Source organism: Caretta caretta, chromosome 6 (assembly GCF_965140235.1).
Source record: "Caretta caretta isolate rCarCar2 chromosome 6, rCarCar1.hap1, whole genome shotgun sequence".
Taxonomy (NCBI): domain Eukaryota; kingdom Metazoa; phylum Chordata; order Testudines; family Cheloniidae; genus Caretta; species Caretta caretta.
The window spans coordinates 105,476,172-105,496,621 of record NC_134211.1 but is presented as its reverse complement, the minus strand read 5'-3'; the positions used below and the strand labels follow the sequence as shown (position 1 = coordinate 105,496,621).

General features: G+C 38.9%; 1 protein-coding gene across 3 annotated transcripts in view; it reads right to left on the bottom strand.

The window, feature by feature from the left end:
* The window catches only part of VRK1 (VRK serine/threonine kinase 1), a 53,905-nt gene that overhangs the window by 26,216 nt on the left and 7,239 nt on the right, over window positions 1-20,450 (bottom strand). For all 3 annotated transcript variants that reach the window (XM_048855201.2, XM_048855202.2, XM_048855203.2), the window contains 9 exons: window positions 20,239-20,400; window positions 18,290-18,345; window positions 11,499-11,568; window positions 10,624-10,711; window positions 5,952-6,060; window positions 5,726-5,818; window positions 4,540-4,672; window positions 2,853-2,973; window positions 194-252 (listed from right to left, as the gene is read on the bottom strand). In XM_048855201.2, coding sequence (XP_048711158.1) covers window positions 194-252; window positions 2,853-2,973; window positions 4,540-4,672; window positions 5,726-5,818; window positions 5,952-6,060; window positions 10,624-10,711; window positions 11,499-11,568; window positions 18,290-18,345; window positions 20,239-20,395 — 886 coding nt within the window. In that variant the 5' untranslated portion in view covers window positions 20,396-20,400. Of the gene's footprint in view, window positions 1-193; window positions 253-2,852; window positions 2,974-4,539; window positions 4,673-5,725; window positions 5,819-5,951; window positions 6,061-10,623; window positions 10,712-11,498; window positions 11,569-18,289; window positions 18,346-20,238; window positions 20,401-20,450 lie in introns of those variants that run through there.

Genomic DNA, 20,450 nt, shown 5'->3' with positions numbered 1-20,450 from the left:
CTGAATAATCTACCTAAACCCTATTAAAGTTAGTAGTAGTATGGTAGAGGTGGCCAGTCAGGTTTCTTTGAAGAATGAATCATTAATGCTTTATTTCAATGTGCTTTATCTTTTTTGAGAGACTAAGGATTAACTGTTTGTCTAATAAAATAAAACCCCAAGTACTAATATTAAAAAAAAAGGCTCTTCCTACCTGGTTTTTCTTTCTCAGGAAAGCACTTGTTCATCAAATCTGTAATATTCTCACTATATCTGAGAAATAAAAGCGGAAGAATCAATAGTTTAGATTGCAGATAAATTATATTTAATAATAATTGTGAAACAGCTTGTTCATTCACAGCTGATCTGTATTTCTTTCAAAACATATATCGTTAAAACATTAAAAGTTAAGAAAAAATGTAAATATTGACATGTAAATAAAAATAGTTCTAATATTGTATAATCCTTTTCTTACAGTCCTTTTGTTTTGATTCTGTTACCTTTTATATTTATTAGTGATTACAGAAAGAAATCGGAAAATTGGAAAGCTTAATTTTGTTTCTATCTAGGTAACTGGCTCCTTGTATGACAATATCTGTTCTTACAATATCAAAGTCTTACTTTCTGTGAAAGGGGAATACTTATCCACATTTGTAAAGGGCTTTGAGATCTTTGGATAAAAAAGTGCAATGTAAGCACTTTAAATTCTGCAGGATCCTTGTGATCACATACTCTTCACTTCACCTAGAAAAGAAAATTCCCTCTGCAGGGCCAGCTAAATCCCTGTTTAAGAAAACAGAGTCGCAGCACTGTGCTGTTCCCAAGCACCTGACTTGATAAGCAAAGGAAGAGGCTTGAGCTCCAGGTGTGAGAGAAACAGAATAAGAAATATAAGAATGCAGGCCCTATATAAAATTGAACATCTTATATTTAAAGTGAGTTTCATCTTGAGATGCTTTAAAGTAACTTCCCTGTGTCAAGATGAAACTTTCAAAAGGCAAGCTGCATGACCTATAGCCCAGTTCCAAGTATTACTGTAAATTGTCTTGTTTGTGAAAACAGTGGCAATATTGGTCATAAGATTTTTATATTTATTTTTAATTTAGTTGCTAAGCTGTTGGTTTTTTTTAAAATGAGCTACTTTTATAGCATTTTTCATAATAAATTTTCCATAAATTTATGGCATGTCACAAAGACCTTTTGCCTAGATAAGACCATGCCAGCTTCTTCAAGTGGTTTCATGTCCACAACTAAAATTACTAGTTTAAAAAAAGGACTTTCCCAGAATTGACACAAGCTAATGACCTAATTCAAACCTGAGTGGATCACATTGCTGCATGGCTCCAAGGTAGGTCTTACACCTGATTTGTCCATATACGTTGGAGGGAGATGATGCAAGGATGACTAAGCAAAGTTTGAAAACTATAATAATCAAGGGGAAGTCCAAGAAACCATCAAGGATTAGGCACCACACAAGAACAGAATTCTAAGGAGGAAACAATTAGCTCTGAGCTATGTGTCAGTTATTAGATATTTTCATTTCAGTACTGAGTTTTTAACCAGCTCTAAGTCCCAAATTTGATTGTCTTTGGTTATAACTCCCAACTAAAGAATTCAGACCGGCACCTTCCTATAATTCTCTTTAGCATTTATAAGGATTATTTCTAGGACTAATTAGATGATTTAACTCATTTTATGACTTAACTTCAATCCAATGCAGAGACTAATTCATTGATTTGATAGTTGTACTGCTTTATTCTTAATAATAATAGTGGAGAGCTTTGGTGATTTTTATTTTGTTTTTGTTGAATTATTTTAATAAAATTTAACAAAAGATACTGAGATGCACTTCATTCAATAAGCAACGGGAGCCCAGAACCTTTGTGGTCATGGGTGAATATATCAGTCAGTCAATGTAAAAGACTTCGGCTCTCTCACCAACCTTTCCAAACTACATAGATGTAGAAAACTGTGGCTCAGAAGAAGATGTTCCACTTTAAACCCTCATATGCCAATTCCTTCTTCCATCCATGCAAGGACAATTTCTGCTCTAGCCTTTCCTGCTCAGAGCTATTACTACTCCCCCTCACTCCTCCTTGCACTGATGCCTTTTATCAGTTCAGCAACTAAAAGAGCAGAGAAGTTGCTGCTCCGAGAAACGTTGAGGCAGCAGCGTTAGCAGGAGGGACAAGAAGTTGCTCTGAGCAATGACTGTCAGGTAGCGGTGGCAAAAGCAGTACTGCAGGCACATGACAGAACTTACTCTCTGCTAAGATGGCAAACAGTGGGCAGAGGAAATGAGGGAGGACGATTCAGTGTTTAGGGCAGTAGTCACGAACTCAGGAGATCCAAGTTCAGTTCCTTAATCTGCCACAGACTTCCAGTGTGACTTTGTGTAGGCTATTTAGTTTCTGTGCCTCAGTTCCCCATCTGTAAAATGGGGGTGGTAATGCTTTGTCTACCTCACATGGGTGCTGTGAGGATAAATACATTAAAGATTGTGAGGTGTTCAGAGTAAAAGAAGCTACTATAAAGATACTTAACATAGAGGGACATGGTGTTGACAAGTACAAAAGTTAAGGGGGTATCATTACAGAAGGTTTAATTATTATCTTAAATGGTGGGATAGGAATAAAAGAAAGGGAATATACTCAAGAGAAAATCAAGGGGGAGGTTGAAGGAGAATATAACCTACAGTTTTGGACTTCATTATAACTCTGGAATCTCCATTCCAGCCTGCAAGAGTAGACATAGTATTATCCAGCTCCTAACAGAAGAGGAATCATTGTTTATGAGTACATAGTATTGCTACACTGAAAATATTTTTATTCCTAGGTTCAATTTCAAATGAGAAAATATAATAAGTTCCTTACCTAATTTTTGAATCTCTGACATAGTTGGGGTCTTTTAAATTGTCCTCCCATGGTAGATGGCCACTGAGCCAATGAATCATACAGTAACCTAGAATTTCCAAGTCACCACGTCTTGATGGAGCTACAAATATATATAAATACATACACGCATTTGAAGTTAAAGTTTGTAAACATAGTAAGACAACTGGAAGCCAAAGTTAACAGTAATTAACAACTACAGTATGCTTTGGAGTTTATTTCAGAGGGAAGCAGGAAGGAAAGGAAACTAGAATTATTGCTCAAATGGCTGGAAGACTTATGAAGGAATTTGAAATTAATCTCTCTTTCTTCCGCTCACGAATATGACATGCTGCAGTTATCCCAATATCTGAAACACTTTAAGTCCTCACATTATGGACAAAATAGAGTGAGTGAACTGACTGACTTAATGTTCATAACATTTTTACTTCCCCTTTCCCCAAAAACAGCGAATAGAGTTGAAACGTGAGCTCTTCAAATTATTCCACAAATGGAAATATTTCAGATTTCCTGAATACTGAAACATTGCTTGCAGAAGATTCTGAAATCCTATATGTTGACAAGACAAGGGATATAACATATTTGCTTTCACATGTTCCACAAGATACCGATTAAAATTGTATTAAACGTATCAACAGGAAAATCCCCTTTAAGGTCTGTTAGTCAATTTTTAGCCCAGATGAGAGTTTACATCCAAGCGGATTTTAATTTTTAAATTAAAATTTGTGCAAGACATCAAGAACTTTCCTAAACATTCAAATATAACACTTCTACTGCATTTCTATTGCAAAACCACGCTTTGAAGCGTCCCTACCCTCTGTTTGCCAGAAACTAGAAATGGGCAACAGGGAATGGATCACTTGATGATTACCTGTTCTGTTTGTACCCTCTGAAGCACCTGGCATTGGCCACTGTCAGAAGACAGGATACAGGGCTAGATGAACCATTGATCTGACCCATTATAGCAGTTCTTACGTTCTTCATCCACTAATTCTATAATTTTATCAAAACAAGCAACAAACTTGGTCTGGCAAGATTTGCTCTTTATAAAGTCATGTTACTATAATGTTTAATATTTTTCACTGTTTATTATTTTCAGTGGACACAGATTAGATTTAAAGGATGGTAGTTTACATCAAACAGGATTTAAGGCTCAGCCTTGGCCAGATATGGAAAAAGTATGCTTCAAATTGAATTTAGGGACCATTAACTCCCTCAAATAACCAGAATCACCCCAGAATCATCATAATTGTCCCTTCTGACCTAAATATCTATGAATCATCACACACCAGTCTACTTACACAGTTAGTACCAATTCAATAAATATGTCTCATACTAACGGATACACATGATCAATCTTAAATTAGGTGGATTTCTTAGATAAAGTAGATCTAATCATGTCTATATGAAAAGAAATACAAATGATTTCCAACACTACAGCAAAGTAACAGCTGAAAAAATTAGTAAATGCTCTAATTCTGTTGCCCAGCAAATTTCAGAAAAAACAGAGCTGAACTTCTGCTATACAGTTGGAACATTTAGTTTTCTAAACAGTGTTAGGACTCCTCAGTAAATAGGAATTTTAAAATATGTCCGCTATAAAATGTTCGTGATTATAATAAAAACAGTCTTGTATGGAACAAAGTGAATTAAAGTTTTGACTACTTACCCACACCCTTATGAGCATCAATACTAGTATATTCAATTGTACCATCATGACATCTTTTGGGGTCTTCTTTATATTTTTTGTGCACTCCTTCTGGACAGTATCGATATGCAAGGCCATAATCAACCAAGTACACCTATTAAATCCCATATACCAGGCAAAGATCAAAGGACTATTCATACAGAAGAATTCATATAAAAATAAATATGAGTGACTCAGAACTTCTTCAGAAGAAAAAGTCTAAAAAGGTCAGCTCTTTGGATTAAAAAGTTCATTTATTCATTCTTAAACATAAGACATATATATAAAATTTTGAAAACTGCAACAAGTTTTCAGTCACTTAATGCACTATGAAAAATGACAACCAGTTTTAGAAATCATTTACTGCTGATCTAGTGGTAGTGCCAAGTAAAATGTTCAGTTCTTATCTAGGAGCAGACTGGATTACAATGGTCTATCAGACAACAGCAAAAGAGGCTCACAGTATTGATATCAGAGATTAGAATAAATTTACCATACTGTATTTCTTGAGTATTCATGTAAAGCTAGTGTTGTTGTCCTATTACCACAAAAGGAGTACTGCAAAAGAATAGATGCCAGGTAGTAGTCTTCATTATCCCCTGGCTAATTCTAAATATACTGGCAATAGTTAATCTACTTTGTAAGGTAAACTATTTGGACAGGGAATCTGTAGAATTATGGAAATGAAATGCACATTTTCCAAACTCTAAAGGGTTTAAAAAAATTAGAAAACTAAATATATTTCTGTAAATCAATTGATTTGAACAATCAACATGTGAAGAAACCAAATTTTCCAAGTAACAGAACACTTGTATTTGATGGATCCTTGAACAAAGGAAATACAAAAAGTGACAAAGCAGACAGGCAAACATAATTTACTGGTGTACTATATAATTTTAAGCTTCCACCCCCAAATAGCTATTTGAAATTCATTTTGTATCACAAGCACTCCTCCTGAATATTATTTAGGGCAGAAAGCCAACTTGATAAACTGCCAGGAAATTGCATCAAAAATGTAGAATATTAAATATAAATGTCAAGCAGAAATATCACTGTATTCATTCTTAAAAATAAAAGACTTCTGCTAATGTTCACAGGTTCAAAGCACCTCAGTTTGTTGTCAAAGAGGATTAAAATAGGAGAAATGAAGCAGAGATATCACAAATACCTGATTAAGATTCTTGTAGCTCAGGAGAAGGTTTGAGGCCTTGATGTCTCCATGCACATATTCATGCTCATGGATATATTCCAGAATATCAAGCTAACAAAACACAATATACAGGAGTATCAGCGTAGTACTCAACTCCAGCCAGCAGAGGACCACTATTCAGCATAAACTGCCTTTTAGCAAAAGGTTACATTTTAAAAATGTTTCAGGAATTACTATTACTTACTATTCTCAAGCTTAATATTAAGACAGTTTTGTGTTCAAACTGCTTTGCATTCTCTTCATAAATTTTCTGAAGATCTCTCCCAAATCGGTCCATTACCATAAACCTATAGCTGAAATTCAAATCAGGGGGGAAAAAAGTTACTGAACTAAAATGCATACAGTATTTTACCCATGTATTTTATCCCATTGCACTAATTACTGAATTCAAGCATGTTTATTTTTAGAATAAAAATCAGTTATGCAGGCAAACAAATATTTATGAACACTAGAATTTTTTGTACTGTACTTCAACCCTATTGTTTTGTTTGCTTTGTATCACCTAAAGCAAACGTCCTCCATCAAAGGTATGTTCCTGAGATCCAGCTAGTTATGCAGTAAAACAAGCGCCCATCTCAGAAAGTACTATGGTGTTTCATTCACAACAGGAAAGAGCAAGTATTAACTGCTGGTTAAGACCAATATTTTTTTCCCAAAAGTCGTTTATATTTTAATTAAGTGGTTACTTTCACAACTTGGCTGCTTTAAAAGTAATATTACTAAGATTTAAATGAGCATTCTACTTATTGAAATGAAGCTCCCCTATCAAATATGTTTTAATATTCATCTCTAAGGTCACCAAAGTTTGACTTTGGTATAAAAGCTCATTCCCATAAAAGCTCTGCACATGAATTCTGGAAAGCTCATTTGGATTGAGACAGTTACATTTTGTCAGGGAAAGTTAGTACTACTTTGCAAGATCTACAAGATACCTGATTCTACAAGTTTCACAGTAACAGCCGTGTTAGTCTGTATTCGCAAAAAGAAAAGGAGTACTTGTGGCACCTTAGAGACTAAGCAATTTATTTGAGCATAAGCTTTCGTGCGCTACAGCTCACTTCATCGGATGCATACTGTGGAAAGTGTAGAAGATCTTTTTATACACACAAAGCATGAAAAAAATGGGTGTTTACCACTACAAAAGGTTCTCTCTCCCCCCACCCCACTCTCCTGCTGGTAATAGCTTATCTAAAGTGATCACTCTTCTTACAATGTGTATGATAATGAAGGTGGGCCATTTCCAGCACAAATCCAGGGTTTAACAAGAACGTCTGAGGAAGGGGCGGGGGGGGGGTAGGAAAAAACAAGGAGGAATAGGTTACCTTGCATAATGACTTAGCCACTCCCAGTCTCTATTCAAGCCTAAGTTAATTGTATCCAATTTGCAAATGAATTCCAATTCAACAGTCTCTCACTGGAGTCTGGTTTTGAAGTTTTTTTTTGTAATATCGCAACTTTCATGTCTGTAATCACGTGACCAGAGAGATTGAAGTGTCCTCCGACTGGTTTATGAATGTTATAATTCTTGACATCTGATTTGTGTCCATTTATTCTTTTACGAGGAGACTGTCCAGTTTGACCAATGTACATGAATAGGTTCCTGGGTTAGTGGTTCTGTTGTGTGGTATGTGGTTGCTGGTGAGTATTTGCTTCAGGTTGGGGGGCTGTCTGTAGGCAAAGACTGGCCTGTCTCCCAAGATTTGTGAGAGAGTTGGGTCATCCTTCAGGATAGGTTGTAGATCCTTAATAATGCGTTGGAGGGGTTTTAGTTGGGGGCTGAAGGTGACTGCTAGTGGCGTTATTTTCTTTGTTAGGCCTGTCCTGTAGTAGGTGACTTCTGCCTATCTGTTTCTTCACTTCCGCAGGTGGGCATTGTAGTTGTAAGAATGCTTGATAGAGATCTTGTAGGTGTTTGCCCCTGTCTGAGGGGTTGGAGTAAATGCGGTTGTATCGCAGAGCTTGGCTGCAGACAATGGATTGTGTGGTGTGGTCAGGGTGAAAGCTAGAGGCATGCAGGTAGGAATAGCAGTCAGTAGGTTTCCAGTATAGGGTGGTGTTTACGTGACCATTGTTTATTAGCACTGTAGTGTCCAGGAAGTGGATCTCTTGTGTGGACTGGACCAGGCTGAGGTTGATGGTGGGATGGGAATTGTTGAAATCATGGTGGAATTCCTCAAGGGCTCCTTTTCCATGGGTCCAGATGATGAGGATGTCATCAATATAGCGCAAGTAAGTAGGGGCGTTAGGGGACAAGAGCTGAGGAAGTGTTGTTCTACGTCAGCCATAAAAATGTTGGCATACTGTGGGGCCATGCGGGTACCCATAGCAGTGCCGCTGATTTGAAGGTATACATTGTCCCCAAATGTAAAATAGTTATGGGTAAGGACAAAGTCACAAAGTTCAGCCACCAGGTTAGCTGTGACATTATCGGGGATAGTGTTCTTGACGGTTTGTAGTCCATCTTTGTGTGGAATGTTGGTGTAGGGGGCTTCTACATCCATAGTGGCCAGGATGGTGTTATCAGGAAGATCACCAATGGATTGTAGTTTCCTCAGGAAGTCAGTGGTGTCTCGAAGGTAGCTGGGAGTGCTGGTAGCGTAGGGCCTGCGGAGGGAAGCATTCTTACAACTACAATACCCACCTGCGGAAGTGAAGAAACAGATTGATAGAGCCAGAAGAGTTCCCAGAAGTCACCTACTACAGGACAGGCCTAACAAAGAAAATAACAGAACGCCACTAACCGTCACCTTCAGCCCCCAACTAAAACCTCTCCAACGCATTATTAAGGATCTACAACCTATCCTGAAGGATGACCCAACACTCTCACAAATCTTGGGAGACAGGCCAGTCCTTGCCTACAGACAGCCCCCCAACCTGAAGCAAATACTCACCAGCAACCACATACCACACAACAGAACCATTAACCCAGGAACCTATCCTTGCAACAAAGCCCGTTGCCAACTGTGCCCACATATCTATTCAGGGGACACCATCACAGGGCCTAATAACATCAGCCACACTATCAGAGGCTCGTTCACCTGCACATCCACCAATGTGATATATGCCATCATGTGCCAGCAATGCCCCTCTGCCATGTACATTGGTCAAACTGGACAGTCTCCTCGTAAAAGAATAAATGGACACAAATCAGATGTCAAGAATTATAACATTCATAAACCAGTCGGAGAACACTTCAATCTCTCTGGTCACGCGATTACAGACATGAAAGTTGTGATATTACAAAAAAAACTTCAAAACCAGACTCCAGCGAGAGACCGTTGAATTGGAATTCATTTGCAAATTGGATACAATTAACTTAGGCTTGAACAGAGACTGGGAGTGGCTAAGTCATTATGCAAGGTAACCTATTCCCCCTTGTTTTTTCCTACCACCCCCCGCCCCCTCCTCAGACGTTCTTGTTAAATCCTGGATTTGTGCTGGAAATGGCCCACCTTCATTATCATACACATTGTAAGGAGAGTGGTCACTTTAGATAAGCTATTACCAGCAGGAGAGTGGGGTGGGGGGAGAGAAAACCTTTTGTTGTGGTAAACACCCATTTTTTCACGCTGTGTGTGTAAAAAGATCTTCTATACTTTCCACAGTAGGCATCCAATGAAGTGAGCTGTAGCTCACGAAAGCTTATGCTCAAATAAATTGCTTAGTCTCTAAGGTGCCACAAGTACTCCTTTTTGTTTTGATTCTACAAGTTCCACGCTTAGCATGGATCTCTCTTCCTCTACCACCTTTCCCTGCTGATGTCATATAACCTGCTGGAGTAACCATTACTGTTTTGCCAAAGAGTTAGCCATCCCCATCCCACCTCCATTAGCTCTCAGCTAGGTCCCCATTTGTAATTCCAAAATTTCCAAGACTAAGCTTTCGCTGAAGGGAAGATCACAGATGGAATTTTTTTTTTTGTGCTGGGCGGGGGTTCTGTCCCTGATCATCAGTTCGGGGGGGGGGGGGGTAGATCAATGTATAAGCTGTCCCTTTCTTGTCCATTCATCACAACTGGCATGGATATAGAAGTGGAAAGATAGTCTTCTGCTTAATGGGCCTCCTCTTTTCTCCTTATTTGAGAGGCTCTGTTCTGTAAGCCACATACAACTGCAATGGCCACATAACCCCTTTAAGATGGTTTCCTGGTTGAACTCTCCCACCTTTTCTTCCAATTCTAATACTGGGATGCTAGGAAGGACAGTCAGAGAGATACAGCAGCTGCTTAGTATATCCCACATCATTATTTCTATGGACTTGATTTGACACCTGTGACTCCACTTTTGGGAAAGGGTATACTTTCAGGCAGCTATATTAAATACCCTATGGGTATTGCAGCAGCTGGAAATAGCCAGGACACAAAATCACCCAAGCTATTGCGCCTTCCCACATCCAGAACACCCCCAAAGCTCTGGTGTGGGGGAAAGGGACGGCATACAGAACTGATTCTGTGCTATTACAGACCAGCCATAAATGCATGTAAAGTCAGTATATCTCTGAGCTAATGGATTTCTCAATCTCACACGAAACTGTATAAAAACCTAGCCTTGAACTTTTGAAATAAAATAAGAATTCGACTGTCTATACCAGCTCTCAGATTAAATAAAAAGACTCTCTCCCAAGAGTAAACAAACTGAAGTTAAGGCGGCAAAGTATAGTAAAAAAGTGCATTTCCTTCTTTATATATGTGAATTAAAAGACTAATTCTGCACATATGTTCAGGAGAATTAAAACAAAAATTCAGCTCATAATGGTCAAGATTTATAAATTAAGAGCTGGACTCTGAGATGGATATAAAAGAAGTAGTGGTTGTGGGTGGGAAAATATTAATATGTCTTAAACAAGTTGTATTTTACCTGTTTCCATTTTTTTGATGCAAGCCAGAGCCCCAGTACTTCGGTACACCTAGGTACTTCAGTTTATGGGAACTAGTCCATTTCTGAACTAAAAATATAAATAAAAACAAGGTTTTGAGTTTGTACTGCAGGAGTCTTGTGGAAAAGATTACTTATAAATCATTTAAAATTTATGCATGAAAGATCTGATCATTATCTGATAGTGAGAAACCATGAACCAAGTATACCAGACAACAAGTAGGCTCTTCTATCTATGGCTAAATCTGATAATGAAATATATCCTAACATGAACAGTTATTTGATAAAGGAGATCCAACTGTAATGAATCCTGATACTAATACTACTGATAGAAAACTACATACCAAAAAATGTAACTGCAAGACTACATTTTAATACAGCAGATTCAGTTTTTTTCCAAATAATGCCTCAACTATATTTAATTTATTTCAAATTACTAATTTTTCTTCTAATCTCATTAAAATCTTGTTTGGCTTTAAACACTAAGAAAATCCTATTTGTTCCGGTGACATTACAGGCTGAGCCCTCAAAGGTTTATGACCTTAGGTGTGAGAAAGGACAAGAGCAATGGTTCTACTTCAGTGACTCTTGTTTATAAACAATTAGCTTCAGTAACTATCCATTTAGAAAAAAAAATTGTGTCATTGTAAAAAGAAACTTATGATTAAGGAATAAAATTAAGAAATGTAAATGAACATAAGGTCATTTTTTAAAAAACTGATCTAAACAGACTTGATGAACCAACCAACACATTTAACATTAAAGGCTACCACTTAGCCTTTATTTTATTAAAAACTCAACAAATTATTATTTATAAGGAAACATGGTCTTTTAGTTCATTTTGATAGACTGCTTACTTTGCTCTGGTTTAGCAGCTCGCATGTAGAACTTTAATTCAGTAAAAAGAGGTCCATTCTGGCTGGGTTCCTTTAAAACAGTAATTTAAAATTAGTTAGCTTTAGCTGCCGTTTTTTAGCTATCAAGAAGTATAGCTCTAAAAATCCATATAAGCTGATATACACCCACATAACAAGCATATCACTCTTTACCACCCAACTCTGGACAGTTTAATACTTCAAAAAGAATTCATTCCCTCTGTACTAAAAATGGCTTTAAGTCCAGAGACTGTTTAGAAAGTACTTAGTGTTGGGAGTATCAGGAAAGTATCCCTCCACCACAGCCAATACCAATTAAAGAATAAGTTAACGGAAAATATGATGAACTGTTTACAGCAATGCTTTAGCAGGCATTATTAAATACACTTCTGTCATCATCTTTAGGTTCTCTGAATTAAGGGTATTGTATTATGAACCCCAACGTTACAACAGATTGTCCTCTTAATAAAAATCTCAACTCTTGAAATGGTTGGACTGAAAAGTATACAGAACTGATCTCTAAATATTCTTGCTTAGAGTATATCCCCCTTAGAAGTCTTGAAGCCCTGGGTTATTACAATTGTATGTCCTTACAAGATAATGCCTGTTAGTATTAGCTCTTCCTATTGAATAAGATATTTAGGGTATGTCCATCCTGCCATCTGGCGGTGTGACAGCAACACATGTAAGCCTATCCAAACTAGCTCACAAAAACAGCAGTGTAGCCATGGTGGCATAGACAGCGGCACAAGCTAGCCACCCAAGTACAATCCCATCCAGGATCCTGGGAATAAACTTGGGTGGCTAGCCTATGCTGCTGCAACTACACTGCAATTTTTAACAAGCTAGCTCAAACACACGTAGCTCAGGTATGCCTACATGTAATGTGTTTTACCCTTAAATTATGATACTTCAAAAAGTCTTCTAGTCTAGCCCCCTGCACTGAGGCAGGACCAAGCAGACCTAGACCATCTGGGATGGGTATTTGTTCAATCTGTTCTTAAAACCTCCAATATTGGGGATTCCCCAGCATCCCTTGGAAGCCTATTCCAGATCTTAACTAACCTTATAGTTAGAAAATTTTTCTTAATATCTAACCCAAATCTAACTTACTGCAAATTATGCCCATTACTTCTTGTCCTTTCTTCAGCAGACATGGAGAGCAATTGATCAGAGTCCTCTTTATAATAGCCCTTACTATATTTGAAGACTGTTACTGGGTCCCCAACCCCAATCATCTTTTCTCAAGACTAAATATGCTTACATTTTTTTTTTTTATAACCTTTCCTCATAAGTCAGGTTTTCTAAACCTTTTATTTTTGTTGCTCTCCTCCAGACTCTCTCCAACTGCCTACATCTTTCTGAAAGTCTGGCACCCAGAATTGGAGACAATACTCCAACTGAGGCCTCACCCAGTGCCAAGTACTGCACGATAATTACCTCCCACTCTTACACACAACACTCTTGTTAATACACTCCAGATTATATTAGGCTTTTTCACATTGACAACTCATTCCATTTGTGATCTACTATAACCCCCAGATCCTTCTCAGCAGTACAACTATCCAGCAAGTTATTCCCCATCTTGTAGTTGTGCATTTGACTTTTCCTTCCTAAATGTAGTATTTTGTCCTTATCTTTATTGAACTTTACCTTGTTGAATTAAGATCAATTCTCCAATTCGTCAGTGTCATTTTAAATTCTAATCCTGTCCTCCAAAGTGCTTGCAGCCCCTCCCAGTTTGGTGTCATCCACAGATTTTTAAGCACATTCTCCACTCCATTATCCAAGTCATTAATGAAAATACTGACTTGTACTCAACCCAAGATGGGCCCTTATGGGTCCCCACTAGATACGCCTTGAGATGCTTACAAAAGGATTAATAATTTATTCCGGTATCTATTCAGGTACTGAAGTTAGGCTGATTGGTCTACAATTTCCCAGTTCCTCTTTGTTTCCCCTTTTTAAAGATAGATACTATGTTTGCTCTTCTCCAGTCCTCCAGGACCTCACCCATCTTCCACGAGTGCTTCAAGATAATTGCTAACAATTTTGAGATTGCTTCTGTTAGCTCCTTAAGTACCCTAGGATGAATTTCATCAGATCCTTAATTTGCAACTATTTATTGATTTAGAGCTCTGTTAAGATCGTCATTATGTGAAGAATGGGACAGGAGTAGTCCTGTTCCCAAGTCCTAATACTCCTGCACTTTCAGGGTTTCTCGAATGGTCCTTAACTCAGTTCCTCCAGTAGTACTGCCTTGGTTTACAGTAGAGCCAAAGCAGTAGTGCTATGGGTAGCTTTTCAAGTACTGATACCCAGGCTAGCAGGTGATTGCGGAACTTTTAAAGAGCAATGACAGCTGGGCCAAGTAATCTACTACTGAGAACTTTTGCACTCATCCAGTCTTCTTTACATCATGCTCATTATAACCAACAGAACAGTGACATGCAAATTTGCTGTAGAATAAGAGTGGTGATTGGTTGAGTTATCTAGGATATCGCAGCAGCCCCAGTCACCTGAGCTGCTGACCTGACCACATATTTGCCTATATAATCATAACTATTAAATACAATAATTAAGCTTAATTATAACAATTTCTTCAAATATAGCCTATGTACAAGATTTCAATTAACTGCAACTATATAGGAAGCTTGAAGAGAGTCTTATTCTGTTACTAAGATCATTTGGAACAAAAAAGGCTGACTGATGCTAAATTCTTTAAAAGCACACATTTTAAAATTCATTTTAACCCAAACTAACAGATTTACCTATAAGTTCTCAGAAAATATATTCTGTACAGAGTAAGTGCCATGAATTTGCTAAGCATACACTGTGTTTTTTCATAACAGAGGTTGATTCATGCTTTAAGTGTAAAGCAGAATTCAGCCTTAACTATGGAGCTGCGTCCATAATAAAGTTAATTCTAAACAAGTAGTCTCCAATCTTTTTACGCACAAGATCACTTTTTTAATTTAAGTGCAACCCAGGATCTACCCCGCCCCTTCCCCGAAGCCCTGCCCCGCTCACTCCATCCCCCCACTCCCTCTGTCGCCCGCTCTCCCCCACCTTCTCTCACTTTCATCGGGCTGTGGCTGAGGGTTTCAGAGTGTGGGAGAGGGCTCTGGGCTGAGCCTGGGGCAGGGGTGTAGGAGGGGGTAAGGGGTGCAAACTCTGGGAGGGAGTTTGGGTGCACGAGGGGGCTCCAGGCTGGAGCAGTGTGTTGGGGTGCAAGAGGGGGCTCGGGGCTGGGGCAGAGCATTGGGGTGCAGAAGGGGGTGTGCGGTGCGGGCTCTGGGAGGGAGTTTGGGTGCAGGAGCGGGCTATGGGCTGGGGCAGAGTGTTGGGGTGCAGGAGGGAGTACAGGGTGCTAACTCCAGTAGGGGGCTGAGGGCTGGGGCATGGGACAGGGTTCAGGGTGCAGAAGGGGGTATGGGTTGCTGGCTCCGGGAGGTGACTCAGGGCTGGAGTGCGGGCTCCCACCGGGCAGCACTTACCTCGGGCCGTGCTTGCAGGCAGTGGAGCTGCTTGCAAGCAGCTCCCTGCCTGCCCCGGCCCCACGCCACTCCCAAAAGCGGCCAGCATGCCCTTATGGCCCCGGGAAGGGGCAGGGACGTGGCTCTGCACACTGCTCCTGCCTGCAAGCACTGTCCCCACTGCTCCCATTGGCCGCAGTTCCCCATTCCCAGCCAATGGGAGCTGCAGGGCGGTGCTTGCAGGCAGCAGCAGTGCGTGGAGACACACATCTCCCTCCACTCCCAGGGCCGCAGGGGCATGCTGGCCGCTTCTGGGAGTGGCGTGGGGCAGGGAGTTTGCTTTAGCCCCGCTAAAGTGCCGCCGGATCACAATCGACTGTAAGAGGCTCCAGGATCAACTACTTGATCGCGATCTACTGGTTGATGACCAGTGTTCTAAACACAGATGAAAGCACATGATGTTGTATTATAATAACAATGTTCAATACCACAGTGATTGGCACCTTTTAAAATACTTAGATTTCAAACCTGACATACTCTAGAAGTTCATGCCCAAGCTTTAAGAAACTGAAACTAAAATGTGACGAGAGGAAATACCACTCTCCTCCATTACACTATATATGCCAAAACTCAAGACATATCTGCCACTCTTTTCTTTCATTAATTCTTCAAATATTGTTAAAATTGTCCCATCTAAAAAAGATAAGAAATGTCATTAAATAAACTTTGCACCCACATTTGCCCAGAGGCATCTGAAAGTTCATACATTAAGAAGCATTTCTTCATTCGGAAAAAATTGTGAAAAACTTTACAATTATTCATTTTATACTGATTAGATACCAAAACCATAAGAACTCTATGCCAGAAGACTAAGCCAATTTCTATCCTGCTTTAATAGTCTAACAATTTGAAGAACATTGCTGGATGAACAAACGTTTTGTTTAACTATTGAACATTAATAATCCTTCACCTATTAACCTCTTTATCTCTGCTGTGAGTTAACTTGGCTCTCAGAGCATCAAAAACAGACCCTTATTAGAAGTTGCATCCAGTTGAGAGGGGAAGCAACAAGTCATGGGTCATTCACGTAGGTATAACATATCTGTTGAAGAGGAAGTCAAAATGCATGGACTGGGAGAGCAGAAAGAAGAGCACTAACTGCTTAACAAGTAGAGAAGAAAACAGCAGTACAAAAACTGGCATGCAAAGCACTTCATACTGGTGCAAAGACATCCTGAATACATAGACAGGAATAAAAGATGAATTAACTTTCAGGGAGCTTAGCAATAGAGGTACTACAAAATGCAGTAAAAAGGCAATTCCATTATTACAGAACGACAAAAATCTGTTACAATACCTTCTATTTCTTATGTAAAAGGTCACTTCACAGCAAATGATCATTTCCAACAACAGGCTCACCACCAATTGTCAAAAAAACAAGTATATTTTATAGTTCATATGATGTGAAACTGTCAGTTTCCAAAGTGATACACTGAGCAGACTGTTTTATTCTAAATTAATTGGATCTTTAAACTGGAATAAAAATCTACTGTAACATTTATATTTTTCACAGAGGACCAACTATTAGTGCAGTAGATTTCACTGCTGCTGAACAAATGAGCAGATAGAGGAAAAAGCATGATATAAACCTTCATGCTTCAGAGCTAGACTCAGGAACAAAAGTCCATACTAACAAGTTATTGCAAAATTTTCCACTAAAAGGTCATGCACCTTTCTCTGAAGCATCTGGTCCTGGCCATTGCCATGGACAAGATATTTTACCAAATGGGCCACTGGTCTGATCTAGTATGTCCATTACTATGTTCCCAATTTCTCAAGTAGTTCCTGGAGCTACTTTTCAAAGTCAGTACCCAAATTAGGGGCCACATTCAAAGTAATCAAATGTAACCTACATATCAACAAGGTTGGGAAAAGAACATGTTAAACTGGAAAAAATTTAAAATGCAATACATATTACAAAGTCTGGCCAATAGTTGCATGAATTTATTATCATTAACTAATATATAGCCTATTTTCTCTAGTGCAAGCAATTAAAACAAATGTAATTAAATGTATACTTTTTCTTTTACCTTCCCATCGCTAGGTAAAAAACTAAGTGGCAACAATTTCCTGATTCAACAAAGCTTAGATGTACACTTAAACTTCAGTATTTAAACTAAGGTGTTTTGTTGTTACATGCTCATACTAGGCTCAGTTCTCCTATGTCTGAGTTTCATCGTGGCATAGGGCAGGGACCCATAGGGGAGTCAGTTAAAGCTCTGATTCAGCATCAGTTCTGCCCTAACATTAGTTGGTGCAGACAGGGGGCTACTCTAATTTACACCCACCATAAAATTCCTAAAGGACTTTACACTAGTGGATAATTGGTGTAGAAAAGCTGTGCTCTGCCATGTCCCTGGCCTTCACCCAGTCTACTCCTGCCACCAGGAGGAGGAAGAGGCTAACTGGCACAGGAACTGCCTATATCAGTCTTACACCAGAAAGAAGTTCTCCAATAGCCATTTAATCCAGTTTGTGCTGCCTGAGTGGTGTAAAGTAACAACTGTGCTGCATGATCCGAGTCACTGCATCAACTACCAACTTTATGCTGGTGACTCTCAGATCTGCCTTTCCACTTCTGATCTGTCGCCTTTCATCTAGACTCATGTCTCAGCCTCTCTTGATGTCTTGCCATTAACTTAAATTTAACATGGCCAAAACTAAATTTCTGATCTTCCCTCTGCAATACTCATTTCTCCCTCCTTTCTGTCGCTTTTAATAACACCATCGTTCTGAGTGTCATTCAGAACCATAACCTCCAGGTCATTTTCAATTCCTTCTCATCAACTGCCCCATACACCCAGGCTGTGTTCAGATCTTATCATTCCTTCCTATCCAATATTTTCAATTCCAACTTTTCTGTCCAGACAGCCAAAACTCTAGTTCAGATTCTGACATCTCTTGTCTTGTTACAGAAACCTAGCCTTCTCTAGTCTCCCTACAGCACAAATGTGATTGTTTCTCTTTTCCTCTCTTCATATATCGCTTTGTGTGTTTGGCATGTAAACTGTTTGGGACAAGGATCGTGTCTTACATGTTTGTACAGTACCTAGCAAAATGGGGTCTTGAGCCACATTGGGGCTTTTAGGTATTATCACAATTATTATTTAATGTACATTAATGAAGCTCGCACTATATGTCTATTAATTCTAGCTGAGGGGATGTTCAACGTTATACATGCTATATGAGAGAAGTCATTTGATATCTTGAAATAAACAGATTCAAAATTTCTCTTACCACTTTTATAACGTAGGGTGCATCGCTGCCAACCGATTTTGAAGAATTAACATCAGCTGTTAAAATATGAAGCATTTATCAGTAGAATGAGAGGCAACTATTGTAAAACACATACAGCTACTACTTGTTATGTCACTTGGTTAGCTACTCTACAAAGTAATTAAATATTAAAATGAATATAACGTTCAGTAGCTTGGTGGCAGAATTATGCAGAAAACCAAGTTAAATTTCCAGTCTTGATTTCTCCGAATGGGGCCATTTACTAAATGATAAAAGAGTCCCCCACCCTCTTGCCATTCAACAGTACCTTCTCAAGTGACTTAAAGAGAAGGCCTAATTTACAACATGGCTTACACACAGGAGGACATCATTTACCTTTTTACGAAGATACCATATATATCCAAAAAATATTTTTCTATCTTTCAGCTCTCAGCTTGTCTGACTGCCATTTTAGAAACTCCACAGGAGATGTGTTAAGGGGGGATTCCATGGCAGGCAGTTTTAAAATACCAGATACTCAGAGAGCCAGGGCACACATCTGTACCAGTGGGAGAAGGCACTTAAGCACTCTCTGAGCGGGAACAAGGTTAGTCTTTCCTGAAAAGGTAACTACTAATATGCACAGGTGCATAACATGAGCAGAGTTCCACCTCCGGTGGGGTTACAAGTTGAATGGGCAAAAACATGAAGGAGTGGAGGGCTACCATGGCAAGGCTAGAAACCCCACTTGGTAGCTACCTTCTTTCAGTACAATGCTTAATCCCCTCCTACTGTTGCTAGCTCATTTTAAGAGCACTAAGGCTTACCTAATGATTTTGTAATCAGTAAGTGACTGCATGCCACAGAATTCAATGCAATCATGCCACAGATTGGGAGGAGAGGGAGGACATCTTGTCACACAGTTTGGATGAAGGCACCACATAGTCAAAAGGGCTCTTAGCTAGAATGTTCATCTAAAGTTCCATCCCCTCAACATTGGTGTGTAGAATGATAGCTATGATAGGACCACCTTCACACTGCCCATTTATTCAGATCACAGATACATTTAAGGATTAGGTGCCGTATTAAAGAAAAAATGCACTATTTTTCACACGTTTTCTCACACTCAATAGATAGTACTACAAAATGAAATGTAATGATATCCTGACAATGAAATTCTTGGACTTGATAGATATTGCAAGGAATTTGTTATATAATATCGAGCACTTGACTATGTCAGTTCAAATGCAACCCAGCAGAGACGATATGGAGAGCTGTCATCTGATCAGCATCCTATATCAAATGAGTCAATAGTCTCAGTTTAGAATTTAGGTGCCAAGTATCCTCATGACAAATAATACCATCAGAACAGAGACCAAAGATCAAATTAGCATGGAGACTGAGCTATCCTCTCACCTCTACAGGTAGGTCCTCCAAAGTCAGAGTTGAAATACCATGGCAAGGCAATGTGGGGATGATGCCTGAAGTGCTGGTGGGCACACCAACAATCTGGCATCTCTCACAAGTACTAAATTTAAATTTAAAAAGTGCATGAATGACCTTTAAGATGATAAACTAATTAAATATGAGAAAGGGGGAATTATGAAATCTGTCTACAAACATTTGAGGGCTATTATAAAGATGATGGATGATTTATATGGGAATAAAGAATGTCACTTCAGCTAAGAAAAAATATGATCGGTCATATGAAGTAGTTGGGGTTAGAGTAAGAACCAGGAGGGGCTTCCAAATACAGCGTATTGAGGACTGTATCTTAAATGCCTTTAATAACTATTTTCTACCTACACTTCTCAATTCTTCAAGAAAGAAAAATACTAAACAGCAGCTCTAACCAAACTGTTGTTAATTTGAAGACAACAGGACCCCCAATTTATTTATTGGGGGGCGGGGAAGGACAGACACTTCAAGACTCATTTAAAAAAGTTGTAGTTTGGGTCACACAAACTTACCAAGATATAGGCATCCAAAGCCACCTTGCCCTATAGGCATGCCTAATTTCCACTCTTTTTTTGATGTGTCTGTTAACACCTCTCCAGGAGCAAACTCTTCCGCAAGCTTCCTCTTCACAGGACCTCTTTTTCCAGATGTCTTCTTTATATATGGCATTTTCACTATAAGAAGTAAATGCCAGGGTTATAAACTGAGCAGATTTTCTTTCACA